This window comes from Motacilla alba, chromosome Z (genome assembly GCF_015832195.1).
Source record: "Motacilla alba alba isolate MOTALB_02 chromosome Z, Motacilla_alba_V1.0_pri, whole genome shotgun sequence".
Lineage (NCBI taxonomy): Eukaryota > Metazoa > Chordata > Aves > Passeriformes > Motacillidae > Motacilla > Motacilla alba.
The window spans coordinates 310,245-332,727 of record NC_052046.1 but is presented as its reverse complement, the minus strand read 5'-3'; the positions used below and the strand labels follow the sequence as shown (position 1 = coordinate 332,727).

Sequence of the window (22,483 nt, the reverse complement as noted above, 5' to 3'; positions counted from 1 at the left end):
CTGGTCCAGTCTAACCCCCGGACTCAGTGCAAGGAAGTAGAGTTTCGGATATTTATTTGCATTACACTTTTGAAATGTACATTCCAGTGAATGAGAGCTGTAGGTCATAATTTTTACAATAAAACCATTTCAATAATTAGCTTTAGTTCGGGAGGGGGAAGTAGATAAAAGTGAAACATTCAAACACCTCAACTCGAGTAAAGAATGTGCAAACGCAAAGAGACTCATAAAACCACTTTTTATGCTGTAAGAACTGAGGCACCAGCAACTGGAATACATTCCAATGAAAGTGACTGATTTCTAGTTACCCATCACTGCCTGTGTCCAGAACTGAAATGAATAGCTTGTGCCAGCTCCAGGGGCAGCTCCCAGAGCTGAGGTCGATCCTGATTCCTAATCCAGTCTGACACTGGCTGGAGTTTATCACCAGACAGCGCAGCTCAGCTGTGACAGCTCCGATGGGAGCATCCAGGGCCCTCTCCAGGGCCGAGCATCCCATGTGCCATCATGTCTGAGCAGTTAATGAAATGGAGCACACAAGCGAAATCGCTTTCAGTGACAAGTATGAAATGTAGATACAGTTTTATACCAACATACTATTAAAAAGTGAAAAGTCTGCAATTCCAGGCATCGCTTAAACCGGACACTGCTGGGTTTCCATTCCCAGCACGTGTATCCTTCACTGTCATACACAGCACTCACACAAGGATCAGTAGCTCCACGGAGAGCTCTTGGCCCTTCTGTGCTCCCAGGAGTCCAAACCCAGAAACTTCTGTGCTAAGACATAAAAATCTTCCCATCCTTGTGCCAGGTGGTTAAAAAGATCCTGAGTTTGTTGGGAACAGTTCCGTGCAGTCGCGGGGACAAACAGCCCCCGCGGCAGGCAGCGCATCAGCGGGTGTCCCGGCGGTGCCCGGAGCCCGGGCCGGCGCCCAGCACGGCGTCCAGCGGGGCGCGCCGCTTGCGGATGCTGCGCCCCGAGGAGATGAGGTCGGCGTAGCCGCGCTGGTGCGAGAAGGCGTACGCGGAGCGGCGGGCGGACACTCCGCGGCGGAACGCGCTCTGCCGCCGCTTCCACTGCTGCTCCTCCAGCAGGTACTTCCGACGGTTCCTCTGGATCTGCACGCACGCAAACACACGGCGGGATGTGCGTTAGGCAGCATCAGACAGCTGGTCTGTCTTCATAGCTGTGTGCTGGCTCAAGCAGAGCAGAAGTAGCCAAATCTACCCCCCACACTCTTGACACGCAACCCTGGCACTCCAGCCCAGCCTAAATTAAACCCAAACTCGGGCCCTCAGCAGCCTCATGAGGTCTCAGTGGCACCACCAGATCTCAGCCAGACACAAGAGGAAACACGAGGCTGCCTCTGGCCAGCCCTGCAGCCACTCCTCTGCCTGCAAGACCCAAGCCAGGCTTGCGTGGCTCTCCGAAGGGCACCATCACTTACTTGTCTCTAACACTATCATAAAATCCCAGAATGGCTTGAGTTGGAAGGGACCTTAATGCCCATCTCATCCCACCCCCTGCCATGGGCAGGGACACCTTCCACTAGCTCACCTTAGCACTGACAGCAGCCCCTGTAAATGAACACTGCCACATTCACCCACACAACAGATGCCACTCACTTTATCGCTCTCCGAAGGCCAGATTGTCATGGATAAGAAGCGCTGTGCCACGACAGGCAGTAAGCAAATGGCAATGGATAAAATTATGGTAAGCCAAAGGTATGGCTGCCGCAGAGCATTCGGAGCAGTTCCTGGGAATAAAAGGAGCAACAGTTAATTTATGACAAAGCTACATGACACAGGACTGAGAACACAAACCACCAGGACTGACCTGTGAACTGAAAGGCAGAAGGGAAGAGAACATGGATTCCGGCACTGTGAAAGTCAAATGTGATCCCAAAGTAAAGTGCAATACTCCCAAATACTGAAAAAGCATTAACAAAAGTCCAGTAAGACGTATCCAGGCCAATCTAAAAGCAAACAAAAGTGCCAAATGAGTTTCTTAATTCCAGATAATGTCAACTACTTTTTACATGTTGTTACCTTTCTAGTAGAAAAGTTTGAACAGTGAGCAGAAAGTGTTCTCAGAACACCAGAGCTCAGGAAACCAAGCTTACTTGCCTGAAAATTGACAACAAATATCAGAGAGGATGCTGCTGTGACAGCAAAGGACTGATAATCTGCAGGGGCTTCTCCATCTTGTCCCATAGATTTAAGGTAGGCTCCGTACGGGATGAAGAAGATGATCAGTGAAGTCAGAGCTCCGTGGAGCAAACTTATAAAGAACTTCTTGTAGTTGAAAAGTAAATCTCTCTGACCCAAAACATAAAGTCTGGGGAACCGAAGGCTCAGTTTGTCGCTCACATCCTTAATAAAGAGGAAAAAGAAAGTTGTGAATTGTTGTTCTCAGCCTGAGCTTTGGAGAGTGAGAAGCTGAACTATACAGTATCCCAAAGGGAATGGCAGATCCCTTTTTCTTTCCAGGAGCAGGGATTTGCACAGGTAATGCAAAAGGAAAACATTCTTAAAAGCCACACACAACCAAACCCCTCTTGTTTCATGGACAACCCGTGTAACTTGAAGACCTGGTGATAGGTGCCTTTGGATTGATCTGTAGTAACAAGATGGGGATACCTGGTCGAGCAAGCCGACGAGCAGGACCGGGAGGCTGGAATACAGCACGTTGTACAGGGTGATGAACCAGTCCTCGTAGGCTGTCTGCAACAGAGGGGAAACTGCAGGACTTAGTGATTTCATTTTATTACATCCTTCCCCTCCAGGTGAGAAAACTCACATGTGCTCTACTGCAGCTTTAAGTTCCCTGTCTCGGTGTCCACCCAAAGGCAGCAGCACCTTGGCTCAAGGCTCTGCTCAAGCTCTTTGGCCTGTGTTAAGCTGCCCCACTCCTTCCAAATCTTCCTCCCTGTACAGCAGTGATCCTGACTTTAGTGCTCTGGGATCACACCTAACTGCTTGTAAGTAACTCGCTCGGTACTCATCACATCCTCTTGCAGAAATCACTGGTGACACCTTCACATTCCTGACACTTCCCAGGTTAAGCCTTTGCTGTTCCACACTGACAGAAGCATCTGCTTGTTGCTATCCCACACGAGCACACCCTCCTACCTGGGCAGAGAAGCCATTGAAGAACGAGTACCAGATGTGGACCAGCGTGAAAGCGAAGTTTTTGTAGAAGAAGTATCTCAGAAACTTGCACATCCTGATGTACGACCAGCGCCCGTGGACCAGCAGCAGCCGCTGGAGGTAGCGGAACTGCCCGAAGGAGTAGTCACTCGACATGACAGCCTGCATCCCCTCCTGGCCACTGATCCCAACTCCAATGTGGGCAGCTGGGTGAAGGAGACAAACACCACACACTAGGTTGGACAAAGGGACAGGAACACGACCGTTTCTACTGTCGCCTGGACTGTCTCTCAGTGCTTGTTCTGTCAGAACGCACCTGGGAAATTTGACCAAAGGAAAACCAAGCAATGAGACAGAGTGAGTAAAGCCCTGAACAAACTGGCCAGGCAGTTTACAAACACCCTTGGGACATAAACCCTATCCTAGACATTTTTTCCTCACTTGCATCTCTGGGGAAGCAGAGCAGGACAATCTGGGATGGCTAATGCCACCAGGCAAGGGGCAGCCAAGCTGCTGCTTTGGTCTTTATATTACACTTCTGTAACACACAGCATGAGAACAGATTCCTGCTCAGGGAATGTCTACAGAAAAAAAATAGATCAGGAAAAACCACTAACCATTTCCTAAAGTGCTTCCTCAGAAAGGGAAACAGGCACAGAAGCTAAAAGGCCCACGGCAGCAAAGCAGATGGAAGAGTCTTCTGACAGAGAGGGACAGCGGAGAGACCGCAGGAGCAGGCCAGAGGAGATCTGTCCTAGCGGGAGAGCTTGACAGCTGCCTTACTTTTGATCATGTTCACATCATTGGCCCCGTCCCCGATGGCCAGGGTGATGGCCTTCTTGTACTTCTTCACCAGCTCCACCACCATGGCCTTCTGCTTGGGCGTCACACGGCAGCAGATCACAGCCCTGCACTCGCAGGCCAGATCAACAAAGTTCTTCTGCTGCTGCTCCTTGTAGGCCTCTGCCCTTCTCCTTTTCTCAGTTTGTTTTTTCTTCTCTTCTGCTGTTCTGGGGAATTTCAGTTTAAGTTTCTTTTTCTTCTTTTTCTTCTCCTGCAGGATTTCATTCTGTGGGAAAAAATGAAACTTACTATATTCTCTTCTGCACCATTTCCAGTCCTGCTCCAGGCACTGCCCAACAACACACCTGAGGTCATTATGCTCCCAGCATCCATTTCTGGCATTTTACTGAACTGCTTGTGCAGACAAAGGAACAGAGTCCTCAGTGAGAGACACTGCAGGCTGGTGGTGCCCCAAAATCCCAAACAGTCGGGAGAACAGCCTTTGTACATACCAGCCAGGAGCCAGTGATGATTAGAGCCCGATCTCTGCTGCCCTGGAAGAATGGCTCGTTCATTCTGAGAGAGGAATGTGGACTGGATCCAGCCCTGTTCCTCTGGTTTTCCAGCCTCGTTTGAAGGAGAGCACTGGAAAGAGAGGGAGAAACTGTACTAAAAAGTCAAGGATAAACTTTAAGCTAGGTCAGTCCCAGACTGAAAATCCTGAAAACTAACTCCTCTGTGTTTCTACTTGCCTGGTATCTTCTCCATAGCAGATGGCTGTTTCCTCTGTTAAGAGTTCACAAGAAAATCCAATATTTTCAGCAGTTTCTACCAAAAAAAATTAAGAGAGGGAAGTATTTACTGAAAGTTCCGTCACAAGTAATTGTTAGGAGCAGCCAGAAGCACCTCAAGTGCTCTTAAGTAATTTCTGATTTACGTTTCAGTATGAGAATTCCCTTTCAATGCCACAGTGTAGATGAACAGGAAAAAATCCCCCCGTTTTTAGCTGTTTTGCTGTAAGCAACCCCACCTTTTTTGTCACCAGTAAGCACCCAGATTTTAATGTCTGCTTTGGAGAGTCTGGAGATAGTTTCTGGAACTCCATCCTGTAGTTTGTCTTCAATAGCTGTTGCACCAAGCAGCTGGAAGGCATTTGAGATACAGGTGGTTAGTAGCATTGAAGCATGTTTCTTTTAATATAAGAATTGAACTGTACTAAAAATGTGCAGCTCCTTACAATCAGGTTTTTTTCTATTTCCTCATAGACTTTGTCCAGAGCTTCATCCCGGTGACTTGTAGCTAAACTGGCCTCCATAAACTTTTTATTCCACACTTCAAATTCATCCTGGCTTATGTCTCTATAGCACAGGCAGAGCGTCCTGAGAGTTTCATTTGCAAAGACCTGAAAAATAATTAAAACCACACATATCCACGAAAGAAAACTCTTCATTTGCAATCCAAACATGAGGGTAAGAACATGAGCATTTGACAAGTTTGACAGAACAAGTCCAACTTTCAGAACCATTTGCAGGCTTCTGTTTGTCTTAATAGCTTAGAAAAAGGAAATTACTAACACTATTGTCAGAAATAAACGATTTTTGTTTCAAAAAGAGCATGCAAAATGCAAACATACATCAAGCGCCTCTTCTGTGGCTTCTCTCTTTTCATTGCTGGGGTGCAGCCGCTCGTAAATCACCGTATCAGCCCCCTTGCAGTACAGCCTGATTCTGCCACCGGCCTCTCTCACTGCGGAGGGAAACAGCAGAGGTGGCACCCTTATGCAGAGGAATCACTTCAGATTGGATTTTCAGCCTGCTGCCAAGTACCAAATACAAGATGGCGTTTCTTCTTCAGCAGGCTCAAACGCGCCCCAGGACTGCCACACAGCTGTTAATTCTTGACCGCAGCCTCCTTTGCACATCCCCTTTCACCCCTAAACACGTGACCTCTCCACGCAGGCCGGTGGCAAGCAGCTTACCAATGACAGACATGCGCTTCCTGTCGCTGTTGAAATCCAGGATGGCCAGCACGTCGTAGGTCCTCTCGACGCCCATCTCACTTATGGTGATGGTGTTCTGAGTTCGGGACAGGAACACGTACCCGAAGTTCCGGGCGGCCGTCACCAGGGCCCCCTCGTCCGGGGAAGCTGCCTGGTAGTGGAGCTGGCCTGCAGGATTGCAGCCAGGATACAGCTGAGGGTCCAGCTGCACGCTGCTGCAGCACCTGCCAGCAGGGCACGCAGAGGGCAGAGACCACGAACCCCCCGTCTGTTACAAACACTTCCCAAACAGCACCAGCCCTCAGCCTGCTTCCCTCCACGTACTAGAGCAAAACTCCACGATTTCTACCTCAACATCCTAATTTCTCAATCCTGTCATTTAAACATTTTCAAAAGAAGCTCCAAAAGACAAATCCTTGGCCAGAGACACCAATACAGTGTGTGGAAACAACCACAAAAATATTAGGAACAAGAAAGGACAGGACACTGTTGGTTTCATGGAGATTTCACAAAGATGGGAGTAAAGCAATATTCATATTCCATGTTGTAATTGAATATTCCAACCCATGAATTCACGAATTCAATAGCTGATCATATCCACATTTAGGTCTGTTTAATTTATAAGGGCAGCCTAACACTCCTTCTTTATAGTATCAGCATTAGTTGCAGATGTCTCCCTTGTGGATTTGAATTATTGTTTTCTGCTACACAAGGAAAACAAACTAACCAAAAGCCACACTCACCATCAGAAGTGTCAGCCATGACTGTGTGACAAATAGCAAGCAGAAAAAAGAACTTCTGGATTTCTGGCTCCTTTCCAGACTTTATTTGCTCTATCAGATAGTGGTCATAGAATAAGAACTTTCCATCTGCGTACACATTCCAGCTGAAATCGACTTGCTGCTTAGGAAACAGGGGAAGAGAGTCTGAGTCACCCCAGGCGCCGTTGCTCTGTGCCCACCCGCAGCTCTCCGGGCGCGGCGGCGGCTGGGATCAACCTACCTCGGGGTGGCTCTGGAGCTGCCCTGCTTCATCCCGGCAGTCTCCTGCAAGGCAAGCACCTGCACTCAGGGCCACCAGGCACAACGAGGCCTTTACAGCCCACCACAAAGCAAAATGTATCTACAACATGTACTGCCCTGCCACTGGAAGGGAAGGAAAAGGACAAACTGCTGCTCACACTAAAATTTCCTTCTCTGTCTCTTGACTTTGTCCCCAGAGCATTTCTAGTGAAAGTAAATTTGTACAAAAAATTGTGCAAATTACCAATTTTCAGTTTTTCTGAAAGCTGAGAAGATCCCACTAAAGTTCCTTAATTTCCACTTTGTAAGTGGGAAAGCCCCAACAACTCAACCCTGTGCTTTACCCAGTGCCAGGTCTAAATTGTGGAAGTTCAGCTGGAACTAAGAGAACTTGTATGTACCTGACCTCCAACAGGTACTGAAATTTCCTCCTGCTCCTCCTTTGCACAGGCTTTGCACAACTTACCGTATCTTTGCCCATTTATGCAACACTTTTTAAAGGTCATGATGTTCTGTGTGAGGGTTCCAGTCTTGTCAGAGAAGATGTACTGGATTTGCCCCAGCTGCTCGTTGAGCGTGGTGGTCCTGGCCTTGGCAGCCGTGTCCTTCTCGGGGTAGTACATCTGCAGGTCCCAGTTGATGAAATAGCTTTGGCCAAAGCGAATCACTTCCACACTAAATGAAAGGGAAGGAAGGCTCTCACTCCCAGCTGCAGCTCGCAGCTCCACCCAATGCCACCTCCCCAGGTGCTGCCCTACCTCACATAGAGGGAAATGGGCACCATGGTGTTGAGGACAATGATGTATCCCCAGAAGTTGAGGAAGCCCCGGTAGGCAGGGCTGGAGTCCTGGGCATCGTAGAGGTACCAGGAGGAGTTGCCAATCTGCTGCTCCCAGTAGGTGTGTCCGATGGCCAGCCCAGCCGACAGCAGGATGAGGACCACGATGATCTGCAGGGCACAGAGAGGCCTCTCACACTTCAGAAACGTCTGCTCGACTTAAATCCCGAATCCCCACGTTGCAAACAGAGTATCACAGGTATTAGTGAGGAGAAATGGAGCAAACACTTCCCACAAGGGCACCTTTCAGATTTCCTCCTACTCCATCCCAGCTCAGCAGAAAAAAGATGAAACGTATTTATCCCAGAAAAAAGTTGAAACCTATTTATTACATACACACAGAAAGAAGCTACCTAACTTTGCATTCACTATTCACTTAAAATCTGAATTTTAAACAAAAAGGCTTACAGTATAAACCATGTAGTTCATAAGGGAGTCAATTTTTGTCCTTTTAAATCTTGTCTTTCCACTATTTTTCATTATTTTTGTGTCAGCACCTAAAAAGAAGGAGTGAAAAATTTAAAAAAAGGGAAAGACAGGATAAGCAAACACATGTCAGTATTACAGTTTTACCAAACTGGGACATGAAATACAATTGCTGTCTATAGGGTGAAGATTCTTTTTCACTCTACAGGTGTGCTTTTAGTGGGGAAATATTACACACCTGCAAATATGACCATTCCATGGCAGAAGTCTGTATTCCTGATCTTACAGCCACGCAACAAAATCTTATCAGCATCCAGGGAATAATTTGAGTTTCTCCAGGATAATGTTCCTGTAAACTTATCCAGTCGGTTATTGGGTTCTTCACATTCAACCAGACCTAGAAAATTTGAAGGAGAATGTGTTTAATGTACAAGCCAAATCCAAAGGCATTGACTTGTACCCACCATCAACATCAAAGCAGCTTTGCTTTACTTTTAGTGCCTTGCAAAGGATTTGAGCTAGGTTCTAACAGCATTAGGTGTAAAACTGTACCAACCATCAAAGTCTGCCAGGGCACTTTCTTCCTGAAGGTGTCTGTGTGTCACCTCTAGGGCCATTTTGAATTTTAAGTTAGTCTCACTAAGAAGAAAGGATAAAAAGGTGATTTTATTAAAACCATGGATGCAGGAGAGAAGTTTAAACACAATTAAATTAAGGTACCGCTACTTCTCTGGGCAACCTATACTAAAGTAAAAAATAAATCCATGTCCTTCCCCCTTTCTTCCTATGTCACATTCTCCAACACTTTTGATGTGTCTGTAGCACTCCAGTGGACAAATTTTAATGATTCTTGAATTGTGGGAATCAGCAGCTGAACACAGTTCCCCATGTGGGGTTTAACAAGCAGCCTCTAACATACACAATCCTTGCTCTTCTCCTACTCAGCCCAAATTAACTCCAAGACATCCTTAAGCAGAACCTTACCCATCCAGTTCAGCTGTCTCCACATAGCACAGACTGTTTGGTTCTGAGCTGGACAGCAGCAAAATATCAGCCTAGAAAACAAATAAATAGACATCAATAAAGCCAGGCAAAAATTCCTACAGAGCTCTCTTGAAACATAAATCAAGTGTATCTGAAGCACTTACGGGAACAAACGTATTTTTCTTCAGACGAACAACATCACCAACTTTAATATCTTTCCATTTAGTGGCTTTGAACCTAATACCAAAGATAGTTTAACAGTTATTGCTCTTTAATCTAGAACACTATGCACTCTAGAAATCTTATAATACTGAACTTTCCTTAGGAAAAAAAAACGACCTTTTGGTGTGCTGTGGGTTTGCTTCTCAGAAACTGCATTTTAGTTGAGGGTCTACAGCTCAGAAGTCAACCTACCTCTTCTCTTCCCACTTCACCTAGTCATGAATTCCTGTCCTTCTCTCCACAGAAGTTGCTCTTAGCAATGATTTAGTCCTGGAGAATTAACTTTAAATTAATTCTCCTTTAAGCAATTCTCTTCCAGCTTCAATTATGTTTTCAGACAGGCAGTAGAGAACAGAGCTGAGGCTTTCCTGTCATCTACGGGTTCAGATCTGTGGCAAAGCTTAGCAACAGGGACACGATCATCCCTTGCAGAGCTCAGAGGGGAGCACACAAACCTTCCATCCTTGATGACATCACAGGTCCTGTTATTGACCTCGCTGTCCATCCTGTGACGGGCCTGAAACCGGAGCAAACAATGTACTCCCTGCCCGTGTCACAGCAGGAGAAATGAGCTGCACTGGGAGGGTTTGGCTTTCGTATGAACAGCACATGGTTCTTACAATGTCATCCACCAGGTCTTTGACCGCAGTTATTCCCAGCACCAAGAGCAAGGGCACCAGTGTTGTGTACCATGACAGGGTAGTTATCTGAGGAATCGACTACAAAAGACCAATAAAACCTGGTCAGTACGGGATCATCAACCAAATTTGAATCAGAGATATTTCACAGTGACCTGACTGGAGAAAAAAAACAACACATCAGAGAGAATGTTAAGTCAGGTTGTGAAAATGAACAAAAATCTGTGGGAAGAGTTTGGCCGTTACACTAGTTAGGAATCAGCTTTCCTTTAACAATTGCACTGGTTCATACAGTCTGGTGGTGCTTCTGATTCATGAGATGAACTCAAGGAATATCTTTTCCTCATGAAATTCATGAGGAAACTCTGCAATGAGTTCATTCCAATTCTGTGCACCTAGCTCATCCCAGAACCCTGCCATAGCTCATCCGGGTTTGCTGCAGGTTTCTGTTATGATGGGCTTGGTCTCTGCAGCCGTTCAGATAGTGCCCCTCAATTCCCTGACAGGACAGCACTGAAATGTGTCATAAATATTGCTGAGCTCAGATTCCCTTCACAGTCAGTACTCTCCATCTTGCTTACCTGCAATATGAGAAGAACAAGGAAATAGAAGTTGGCTGCTCTCTTGAACTGTTCAAACAGATTCAGAGGTAAAAAAGTGATGGGGTTGTACTTGTATGTCTTAATTGCATTTCCCTGTGGGAGAAACCCAAACATCAGTCACACAGCAGAGCTTCTCCTTCCAACACAAATGTACACTGCATACTTTTAAGTTCCTAATTCTCCATCTCCCCTTAAACACGTCTCTTGATAAACGCTTGATTTTCCATTCGAAAACCCCAACCCAGTTATTCTTCCCCCCCTCTGCTGGAAACACTGAGTGGCTTTTACACCACCCACCAGCCATTCCAGAGATCTTACCGGGATTAAGGAGGCATTCACCCGACAATTAGCACCTCACTGGGATAAGACAACTTACCGCATATTTGCTTTTCTTGAAGCACAGGAAGATTGTTCTCTTGAAGCCCGGCTGGTCGTAGAAACGCTGGTCGTTTGCTTTGACTTGCCAGCTGCAGTCTGGAAGGGACAAAAAGAGTCCAAAAGGGTTACAAACATGAGGGAACAAATCTGCCACTTTCAGGTTTCCTCTCAAATCCATGTTTTAAAGGTACTGTCGACTGAAGCAAGGCTGGTACCTGCTTTATAACACATATCCTTAAAGAAACCTTTTCAAGACGTTTCCAGGCTGCTCGTCTTTATTAGCAATTCAAGTACATTCAGAGGTAGGGAGAAGCGTTGCTTAACATTTGGAAGTTCTGTGGGACACCTGCAGAGTAACATTGATCCATGCTAAATTCCCTTCTCCCCCCCGTTTTGGTTTGCCTCCGTGAAGCGCTAAGCACTCCAACCCGGGTGTACGTCTTGCTGGAAATGAAGAGGTCAGCTCGCCTTCTGAAGGCAATTATTTGATTTAACCACACTGTGCCATGGTCTTCATTCACACCTATTAAAAAATACAAATCTGAAGCCCTCATTTTATTTCTTCAGCCCCCAGTTTTGCTCGATTGCGAGAAAACTCAGGAACAGGAACTGCATCCATCAAGTAATTGTCTGTGCCCGCTCTGTCACGGGCCGCCGCTTTCCCTCCCAGCCCTTGGGGTGGCACTCGCCCAGCCTGCAGCACAGACACCCCGCTGTCACCCCGGAGCTCCTTCCCTGCTGGGAAGCGGCTCCCGGCAGCTCTGCCCGCCTGGGAAGGATGGCGCAGGCAGGATTCGGAAACGCAGCTCTCCTGACTCACCGGGCAAGCATCTCCCCTCTCCTGCAGCCCGCAGGGACTGTCCCTGATGGGCGCTCTTCCTGGTGCCCGGGATCCTCTTCACCACGGACGGGGTGAAACTGCCGGCGGCAGAGGCGGGGGCACGGCCGTGACTCACACTTCCAAACCCAAATCCAACTGCAAAGGCGATTTATTTTTTCCCACCCACCACAGAGCGCATTCCACACTGACATCTGGACTTCTCCTGTGACTACACAACTTTCATTTCCAGCACCTTGGTTACAAGCCCGGAAGATAACAGAGAAATATTTATCTCGAAGAAGCATGTTTTGAGTTAAATATTATTTGCGTGAATTCAGAAAGTTACTAAGTTTGTCAAAATGACAGGGCATAAAGAAAAACATAAAGTTTACATAAACATTTCTTTAACACATTCCAAAAACATTGCAGTGTTGATAAAACTGATCGAAAACTGACAGGTCTGAGGTAAATCCTGCAGGAAGGAAGCTCCTCAAAATTACTTCAAAGTGTGGTACTAACACCGTAATATTTGCCAAGCTGCTTTGGTAATTCATCAACTTCAAAGGATGCCATCATGAAAAAAATCTTAAACTAAACATGTGACGGGTGCTTGTAAAATGACAGCACGTAACAGCTGGTTATGAAATGAGAGCTGATCAACTGCTCCCACACAAACAGGAAAAAATCTGTATAAATTACACAGGCTCTGGTAGCATTGAAAATGCTCGCGTAGCTGCATGAGAAAAGGGAATTTAGGGGCGCTACAGATGTTTCTTGGGGAGAGAATCAGAGCAGGGATGCCAGAAAGACTCCTCCCACTGAGGTTCTTACCTGGCAGCAGCCACAGGCTGTACCTGCCGGTTCCTTTCAACTCCTCCTACTCACCTTTTACCTTTTAGGAAACTCATGAGGCTGTAAAATGAGCAGTGAGGTGGAAATCTGCTCTGCACAAGCAGAAATCCAGGGAAAACACGGACTGAGCACAGCAAAATGCTTATGCTGGAGCCCATTTCCAGAGGACTGGGAAACCAAGGTGTGTCTGAACGGTTCCCAGAGCGCAGGCCACGTACAACCAGGGCCTGCCTTAATTACCAGGAGGTCACCATGCAGCTCATTATCCTTGCGCAAGGAGCAGTGGCACAGAACTGGGCTGCAGGCTGGAATGAAGCTGAGTTTCATTCTGAAACATCTGTTAAACTGAACTGCCATCAATTTACTCCTCCAGAGCCAGATAAGCCATTCCAAACCTTGCCTGACAAAACAACACAGAAGTGCCATCGTTCCCGGGCTCAGCCCCTGCATGCAGCATCGTGCACCGCCCACAGCAGGGTGATGGTGCTGTTACCTTTCTTCCCGGGCTCTCGGCTCTCCTCGGCGTCCCTGCTGCTTGGGTTGTGTCCGGGTTCAGCCCCAGGCTGCCGGCTGTCCAGCTCGTCCTCTGTCTCGTCGTCGCTGTAGGGCACCACCTCATCGTTGGGCTGGGAGTCCTCCTCGAAGGTGGTCTCCGAATCCCTCTCCGAGATCATGCTGCTAGCACCCTGCCAGCATTTGGGACGAGTTAGGGAAAAGAGCTCACCTAGCAAGTGCTGGAAACCACATCTCCAGTTTCACTCTGCTGGTGCTGCTCACCAAACCCCACATCTGAAAGCAGGGTCCCCGGAACAGAGCAGGGCACAGGCTTGGTTTTCCAGCACTGAGCAGCATTGGGGGCAGTTCTTGTCGCAGGCAGCCCTTCATTACAGTTCTGCTACGTGTAATTACACGCTGCAGCCCCAGGAACAGCGTGTGCTCCCGACACGGGACGTGGGAGCAGGGGAGCGCACAAGCACGTCTCCCGGAGCCCATTACATCATGCCCTGAGGAGCCACAGGAGCTGGAGCCCTGCTCGGCCACACTGGGACACGGAACACCAGGTCAGACACCCAGGGCTCGGTCACACAGCTGATCCTCCATGCCCACCTGCCCAGCCGCACCCAAACCTTCCTCTCTCTTGCCATGGCTGATCATCAGTGTTTGCCACTGCAAGATCCCACATCTCGCTGTCTAAACACCCGAGGACACCCGGGGAGGCATTTTGCACAGCCCTGAGCTGTATCAGAGGGGGGTGAGCTGAGCTGTGGCCGTGCCCATGTGCCCCTCACCTGTGCTTCGACTGGACATCTCCAGCCATCGCTGGGTGTGATCCTAACCCGGAGCTACACATCAGTTCCCAGCTTGCCCCTGGAGCTGCCTCACCACCATGGCACTGCCTTTGCTAACAAACTCAGCAGCCAGCGGGGCTGGCACCAAACCTGCTGACAGCCCCCTCAGCTTCTGGTTTTGCAAAGCTGAATCGTCTCCCCTCCCTAATATCTCCTGTAAGAGCGAGATAAATATTCCATGAGCACAGACTGTGCTGCTCGAGCGGCAGGCTGCTGGCAGGGAGCCCGAGGCAGGCCATGTTCCCCAGCACAGCGCTGCAGGCCCGCCCAGCACAGACTGACAGCCCACAAAATACAACAAACCCACCCGGCTGAGTGCACAGGAATCCACACAGCTTCTGCCAAGACCCACTCAAGCTGTTGGAGGCTTCTCCCTGATGGAATTACTCAGGAGTGTGACAGCTGGTCACTAACACAGGTGTAGAACCTGAGGCTTCTGTGACAGACCACGTTTTCCTAAACAGCCTTGGAGTTAGGAAATACGCTTCAAGCTCCAGTTCAGGCCCCTGAATACCTCACTGTGATATTCTGGTTTGTTTATCCTCTTTTCCGTGCTTTAACTCCTTCTGTCCTGCTAACACCTCTTGTAGGGGGAAAAAGTTCCTCCCACACACAGACTCTAGAACACAAAATGCCACCAGATCTTTGACTGGCTCTCACTCTACAACAACTGAAACAAGCTCATATCTCTGGCACACAGAGATTCAGCTGTTAGTCTATTACACTTTACTGATTAACTGCTTAATGATTAATGAACTAATTAGTCACGCAAAGGGGTGGATGAGATGTCAAAAACTGCTGCTTTTGTTCTGCCTTACAGATGTGTGCCCACGTGGCAGCTCCTACAATGCCACCAGCATTGTGCCACCAGCCTGCCAGGAGATCTGGGGTGAGGTTAAATTAACTGTAGTCCCTTTCCCTCCTCAGAGAACTAAACTGCCGACTGGAAAACCTCGTTAAGAGAGGCGGTCTCATTAAGTGCTGCCCTGCGGGCAGCACAAGCCTCTGTGCTGCGGGCACTCCATTAGCATGCTGCAGGAGGCAGTGGAACTGTGCCGGGGCTGGCCGGGAGCCTGCGGATGGAAAAGCTCCCGCAGCTGGGAGAGAGATGAGAGCTGCTGTGGGACCGGGGGCAAAGGAGTCCTCCCCTGACAGGCCGACAGATCGGTTTAGAGTGACGTTTCTTGACACCTGGACTGTAAGAAAAGGGCTGGCTGGGAGGGCAGAGCCGTCACAAGTTCAGAGGAAGGTGGGGAGGGATCACGATGTGAATGAAAGGGGAGACGGGAGGAAGCCACAGCTGGAGCAGCAGAGATGCCAAGTAACCCCGAGGCAGCGGGTGAGAGAGGGGAGCTCACACCCAGCAGAACCTGGATGCAAGAAGCACCCAGCAGAAACTCAAGGAGAACAAACACGGCAGGAAGAGAGGGGCCACTGCTTTTGGTCACTGTTCTGGGGACTGTGGTGACAGTTCGTGGAGGGCCTGAGATGGAACAACAGGGCTGTTCAATACTGCTTGATCAAATACTCAGAGAACACTTTAAAAAGCTGGTTCTTGGCTGCACAGCCCTCATTTTCTAGTTCCTGACTTGACAACAGGGGCTGTCACACTGTTTCAGACCAGTTTCAGATCAGAAAACCCTACATTAACCACTTGAGTCTGGAAGAAGTGTCAGCTCACACTGCCTGGGCGGTGGGGAGCAGTGCCCATCTCCCAGTCCTGCCTTCCAGCCTGGAAAATCCAGCAGGATGGATATATGGGGAGATGAAGGAGATCCAAACAGTATTAAGCACAGGTTCCAGTATATCTGATCCAGTTTATTTACTAAAAGGGCAAATTCCACAGTGCTTCAGTAACTCAGGTTTTGGGTCTACTTCTGCCTCAGGGCAAGCACCAGATAATTTGGAATAAATTAAACCTTGTAAAAACTCCACTTACTGCATTTGTTTCAAGGCAGTAAACAACAACCCAAACCAATTTCATTCTAAATTCTTCTCTGGAGAGTCACTGCACTTGACACTGCTGCAAGAACCTGGGGTGACTTCTTGCAAATTGGGTCATCACTCACAGTGCCCTGAAAGTTAATGCATCCATCTAGAACAAGGGACATGTACAGCAAAAGGATTAGAATGCCACTAAAGCTGTTATTCTGTGTTTATTATGGATATAAAGACCTACAAGCCTCACCATGACACACCTGCTGGCCACCACAGCCTGTGCACAGCCCACACCCTGCATGTTCCTGTCCTTGGCACCATATTCTGCACTACCTCACATGCTCTGGCAGGGCCAAGCCCAGCAGCTGCTCAGACCTGGCCACGCACTGCTCTTCCAGAACACCACCAGATCAGCATTTTAAGCAAGAATCATGAAGCAAACTCAAATAGTACAAAAAGTAACTCAGAGACCCTTCTGAACTGCTTCAGGTCTCCAGAGTTCAAACGGGACAAAAAAGCTACAGCAGGATGTTTCACTGATTTAAAAAAGCACTGAAATGCAAAGCCTGATCCTCAGAGATGTAATATCTATTCCTTTACTAGGTGTTACATTCCAGCATTGCAAAACAGAACCTGCTTAGGGGAGAGCTGAATGCAAACTCCCCAGACTGCAGCAGGAAGCCGTGTCTGACATCAGCCTCTGGGGTGGGGCTCCCACAAGGACCTGCTGGCAGATGCACGATCCCTGCAATTGCATTTTCCCTAAGAGCCAGCAGTAATTGTTCTGCCATCCTCAGCTGTCCCACACTGCTCACCTCGCCAGTAACGGGGAGCCAAAATGGGAACACGGACAAAGGCAGCCTGTAGGGAACAGCTGAGGATACTCTTGGGGCTGCCACCCTGGAGAGCACCCAAAGGAGAAATCAGAGCAACAGAGCACCTGCGTGGCTCCCCCTGAGCAGACACCTGTATGCAAGGGGCTGAAGTCCATCCCAGCTCACACCCCGAGAGGTTTCAGACTCATCCTTCATCCACAGGCACAGGACTGAGGGATGGCTGCAACAGCACTTGAGACCTGAAATATGGAATTGCAGACAGCCCAGCATCCACTCTCAGGTCACTATCCACCCTCCAGCCCAGTAATGACCCAACTGGTACCAGTTAATGCTCCTAGAGTTATTTTTAACACCCCCAAAGCACGGCCAGAAGCCAGGGCTCCAAACAGCAGGAGGCTGCATTTCTGCTCTCCCCTCAGGGATCCCAGCCTAAGGCTTTGGCAGAGTATGGGCCTTCATTAAAAATGTGTTCAGCAGCTCATCTCCCTGGAACCAGAGCTGCTACAGGGAAACTGGCAAATCAAAAACTGGATTTGCTTCCAATAGATGAGATGGATGACTGATTACTCACAGCAGATGTGAAATGTGACTGGTAACAAGGGCTTGGACAGGCAGATAGACAGGTCTTCTGAACAGCTAAAACCTTCCAGGTAATCTTTATGACATTTTGAGAGGAAAAGAAAACAGCAGCTAAAACAGCATGAATCAGCACAAATGGGCCAAGGAAATAACCTTCAGTCCAAACACTACTAAGCTTCAGGCAGATTGCTATGTAAATTACATGCCTACAGCTGATCAATTTATAGATCTATTTCACACACAACAGCTCCAGTTACTTCCCTGAATGACTACTTTACAGTAATTGAACACACAAAAATTATATCTTGGAGGGAATGGTTTCCCTTAGTCACTTGTTCTCGAACACCCTGGCTGTCCCCTGCGCCCTAGGAGAGGTAGAGCCCAGCTGCTGGGATGCCCTGGAGAAAGGTGAGCTCAGGAGTTCAGGTATGCACCTTGAGCCAGCTGGGGCTCGAGTGTAAGGTAATGAAACCCAGTCCTGACCCTACACAGGGTGAGGATGCACTGTGACCTGCACTGTGACCCTGGACACAGCCCCCACTGGAACCTGCCCACGCGTGCTGACTCGGAATCACCCCGAAGGGCACAATCAGAGGGACTCCAGTGTGGCTGCAGATCGAATGCTCGTGGGGAAGTGATGCACCCTCACGCCTCAGGAGAGCACAGCGTGCCCTACCCGGGATCTCTGCACAACAGAGCCACCCAGGGCTCCAGCTCTCCCTCAAGGTGAGAAGTCCTTGGGGATCCTGCTCTGCAAGGGACAGGTCCCAGAGGAGTCAGCCCGGCCGCACCATCAGCGCTGCTGTGCACCCAGCCCCGCAGTTTACACACACCATTTTTAAATACAAAGTGTATTTGTTTGATTCACAACAGTACCTTAACACAGGCACCTACTGCTGCCCTGGAGGCTGTACAGACTCTGAGGATTAAGGACTAATTCCAGTTCCAAGGGACTTCTAAATTGCTATTTAACCTTGCAAGACCCACAGATCTTTCCTTTGCAAGGAGCCAGCCCCAGTCCCTCCTCCAGTGCCCTAATAATCCCCATGACCTGCACCATCAGCAGGCAAACACCAGAGTAAAACTGTAACACCAAGCTCTGAAAATCTTACTTTAAAAAATCTTACTTTAAAAATCTTACTTTGAAAATCTTACTTTGAAAATCTTACTTTAAAAAGCTGCTGATGCCAAACCAGGCTGCAGGGAGGTGACAGTTCCTCCCCTGAACACACTGCAGACCTGTTCAAGCAAGCTGAGACACCCAGACCCTGAAGCCCTCTCGAGGGAGGAGAGAGGGTACAGTTCTGTGCTGCTGACAAACGTTCAGGTCCCATCTTGGGGAAAAAATTAAAATAGAAAGCAGAGGCTATTGTGCACTCCCTGGTGTAGCCACTTATTAAAACTTGTATGAAAATAGGTATGAAGGACGTTCCAATATAACTAATTTATCCTGATGAGCCAACAGGATTTGACACAGGGAAGAGATTGACTAGACACCAAGAATTTAACAGAGAATCACTGCAAGAAAGAGACCCACAGCGTACAGGCCAGCTGCCTGAGGTTACGCAAAACGGGCTGAAGATGGGCCTTTGCAGCCACAAAATCATCATTTCCCCGTTATCTGCCCTAGGATTTCTCATTAACAGATCTGCAGAGTTCCATCATGTAAAGTCCAAGGCAAGGCAAGCTAGCTTTGCAGAAGATAAGAGGGTTGGTAACCTTTGCTCAAGCGACAGGTTCCAGCACTCTCTGAAGGGGTTTCAGCCTGCCTTTCAGAGGGTGTTACCTCGGACTCGAGGTTCATGTTATACAACAGCCCATCCTGAGGTTCATGGAGGAAAAAATAATTATTGTTGTCCATGCCTAAACTGCACTGTTTGGAGTAGAAGATTTTTGGAATTTCATAGAGAGTTTTTCCCCTAGCAATCACCATCATCATCAAAACCAGCAGGTATTTTTAACTGGACTAAATAAAGGTAACTTCCTGCTCCCAGGATTGGAGATGCCATTAGTACACCTCTTCTGGCAGCACCTACAATAGACACTGAAGCCATTTCCCTGAGCTGACCTTTATCCAGTGGAGTGTGTGACTGAAGCCCAGACTGCATCACAGGCGCTGGCACCGGCCACTCACAGAGAATCCCCTGTGCTCATCTTCAAATCAGGCTCCATCTGCAATGAAACAATGCAGAAAATGGTTTGTTGGCTGATTCCACCTTGTGGGCACACACACAGTAACAAAAAACTATTCTGTAGGAAAAGAGTGAAATTAATTTGCCTTGCAAAATTTCTTAGGCTTTGTGTGGAGCCGATTGTCCTCCTACCCTAAGGTGTCTGGGCTCCGTGATAAACTCGTGGCTTGAGGTTGGTAGAGACCTTTCAGAGATACCAACACCCACACCCTGCTTGTAAAGGCATTAGTACATCTTTCCTGTCGCCACCGATTGTCAAATTGTCAAATGAAAAACACATTTCAGGTTTCTGTCAGAACACATGGGGAGAGCCCAGCACACGCTCCAGAGGGATTCTGTAAGCTTGCCAGAAGGCAGGGCTGTCACAGGGCTCGGCAGCGCCGAGGAGGGCTCAGGGACTCGGTCTGGAACGAGGATCCTGCCCTTCGCCGACCAGCGCAGAAACAGAGAGGGTAAGTGATTTGCCCCGGGCCATTGGGTAAGTCACTGACAGAGCCAGGGTTGGGTTTCAGAAGCTCCTGGCCAACGTCCTGCATTCGATTACAGCTGCACAAAGCATCTCATTTAAACGAGGCCTGACAAAGCCCAGCCAGGAAGAACATCAAAACCCCTCGGATCTGAAACAACAACAACCAACCCTCTTTCCACACTGGAGAGCAGGCAGCACTTCGAGCTCTCGCCCTCAAACAACAGCCACACCAACAAGAGAGCAGAGACAAATTCCAGCTCATTTTAAAATAACTTCAGTGAGGTGGCTTTTGGAATTCACCATCCCAAACTCCAAAGCAAAGGTCCAGAACATTGACATGCTGTCTTTATGGCAGAATTAAGTGGGAAAAGTTTAGAAATTGCTGAAAGTAATCTCTACCATAGCTACAAGTTAACACAAAGAGAGGCCTGGGACAGGTACAAAAGCAAGCAGACTCTAAGGTGACCACCAGTGCAGAAGCTGACAAGGAAAACTTCAAAAATGGCCAGATACTACTTATCTTCTAAACCAGGCTTTGAGGAGAAGGACAAATCAAAACCCACGACCAAAGAGAAACCTGAGCAAGCCTGACCCAGCACAGACGCTTACAGGGAGTTAACCCAGGGACTCACTCCAGCAGCAGCCACGCAGGTGGGGACTGCTCAAGGGCCAGGCTGTCCCCCCAGATCCCAGCGGCCCCCCTCTGCTCAGCCCGGAGGCAAACAGCCCGGCTGTTACCCACTGCCAGCCCGGGCCCCGCCGGAGCTCCCGTGCCGCTCGGCTCTTGGGTTTCAAAGCGCTCCTGCTGACACCCGAGCCAGCGGCGAGAGGCTCCCTTAGCTGCCCCGTTCAGCACAGCTCCATCCCGGCTCCACGGGATGCTCTCTGTGTGAGCGGCAGGCACGAAGCACGAGGTGACAGGACCAACACACCCAATTTGTTTTGTTTTGTTTCCAAGCAAGTCACTGACCTCACAAGTCACTTGCCCGGTATTTTCTATTGCAGAATTACTGCTCCTTAACGCAGAAACCTATTGCTGCCCTGATGACTGTACAAACACTGACTAATGAGTAATCACCCCGCAGCCCTGAAGGCTGCTCTCAGTATATAGGTATGGGGGGGAAAGCCGGGAGCAGGGCAACCAGCCCAGGGCCACCAGCTGGAGTCAGTGCCCGGGGGCTCGGGGAGACCGGAGACAGCCGAGCAGCCTTACCTCACCTTCCAGCAAACGCCTGCGCTTTCTTTAGGCTTCAGACCGGAGAGACTGTGCGCTGAGTTCGACCATCACCGGCCGCACATCCCGCGGCTGGCAGCGAGGGGAACGCCGACTTCCGCGGGGTCCCGCCGGGCTTCAAACTCTCCAAAACGACGCGTCGGGGTCCCCGCTCCGAGCAGGGAATGCTCTGGGAAGGAAAGGGAAAAGAAGGGAAGGCGTTCCGGGTGCGCCCGGGGTCAGCTCCGGCCCCACCTGTGCGGCGGGGCGGGCCGGGACAGAGCCTGCCCCGACCCCGGCACCTGCGGAGGCGGCGCTGGACGGCCCTGGGGGTGATGGAGGCACCGCGCCCCCGCCCCGGCCCCGAGCCCGCGGCCCCTCTCCGGCAGCCCCTCTCCGGGCAGGAGCCCCCGGCCCCGGCTCACCTGCGCCCGCGGCTCCCGCTCGCTCCCAGCGCCCGCCGAGCCCCGCGCCCGCCCCGGCTCCCCGGGAGCGCCGCCAGACCGGCCGGACGGGTTCCCCCGGTTTGGCGGGCGGGGAGCAGAGGAGGGGCCGCCGAGCCCGGCCCCGAGCCCGGCCCGGCACCGCGGGGCCGCCGCCGCCGCCGCCGCGCTGGGAGCCTCCGGTCGCTGCCGCCCGCGGGAGGCGCTCCGCAGGCCCCTGCTCTGGGGGGGCTCCGGGCATAGCTGGGACCTCCCTCCTGGCGCTGTTCTAAACGACAGGCTTGCTTCGTCGCTCCTTGTTCACTGGACTGCACAGCATCACTGAGCTTTTAGCCTTTTGGCCTTTTAAAAGCTCCGAATGGACTCGTGGTTCCCAAATCCTTTTGAGGAAGGACTGGAGAATTGGGGGATGCTCAGGAGTGACGTTGTTAACCGATGATTTTGCTCATTAGTAAGCAGATAAATTAATTAACAGATAAAGTGGTCATATTTAGGGATGGCAGTAGTGCTGTTCTGCCACATGCACATTTGTTCACAAATAATGCAAGTTAGGGCAAGTGGAATGCAGATATGGTTACTGATCTGATTAAATGTAAAAATCTGGAAAAGTCTGTCCCTTAAAGTGATGATGGGCTGCTGCTCTGCACTAAAAGTGATCTTTGTTTTGGACTGGCAGGTATTGCAGAGATCCCTTGGTTCCTTTTTCAGCAGCAACAATACTCAATTTTCCTGTGCCAGAAAAGTCTTGTT

At 49.4% G+C, this 22,483-nt stretch overlaps 1 protein-coding gene across 3 annotated transcripts; it reads right to left on the bottom strand.

Annotated features, from left to right (window-relative positions):
• Positions 1-35: 35 nt before the first annotated feature.
• Positions 36-22,159, bottom strand: ATP8B1 (ATPase phospholipid transporting 8B1). 3 transcript variants are annotated; one of them, XM_038124256.1, is made up of 30 exons: positions 21,716-22,159; positions 21,291-21,480; positions 19,485-19,588; positions 13,208-13,400; positions 11,041-11,138; positions 10,644-10,757; positions 10,045-10,143; positions 9,880-9,941; positions 9,367-9,439; positions 9,203-9,273; positions 8,775-8,857; positions 8,457-8,615; positions 8,201-8,289; positions 7,713-7,903; positions 7,421-7,629; positions 6,935-6,978; positions 6,676-6,835; positions 5,912-6,100; positions 5,567-5,679; positions 5,171-5,335; positions 4,964-5,075; positions 4,686-4,761; positions 4,446-4,578; positions 3,934-4,219; positions 3,133-3,356; positions 2,641-2,724; positions 2,128-2,373; positions 1,838-1,976; positions 1,627-1,757; positions 36-1,119 (listed from the first exon to the last, which is right to left on the bottom strand). In XM_038124256.1, exons 4-30 carry the CDS (start codon positions 13,386-13,388, stop codon positions 892-894), a joined length of 3,759 nt encoding a protein of 1,252 aa, XP_037980184.1. In that variant the 5' UTR covers positions 13,389-13,400; positions 19,485-19,588; positions 21,291-21,480; positions 21,716-22,159; the 3' UTR covers positions 36-891. The 3 variants fall into 3 exon arrangements, with proteins under 3 accessions (XP_037980184.1, XP_037980185.1, XP_037980186.1); XM_038124257.1 differs by having other exon boundaries at positions 21,296-21,480; XM_038124258.1 differs by having other exon boundaries at positions 6,676-6,832; positions 21,716-22,157.
• Between the last annotated feature and the right edge of the window lie 324 nt (positions 22,160-22,483).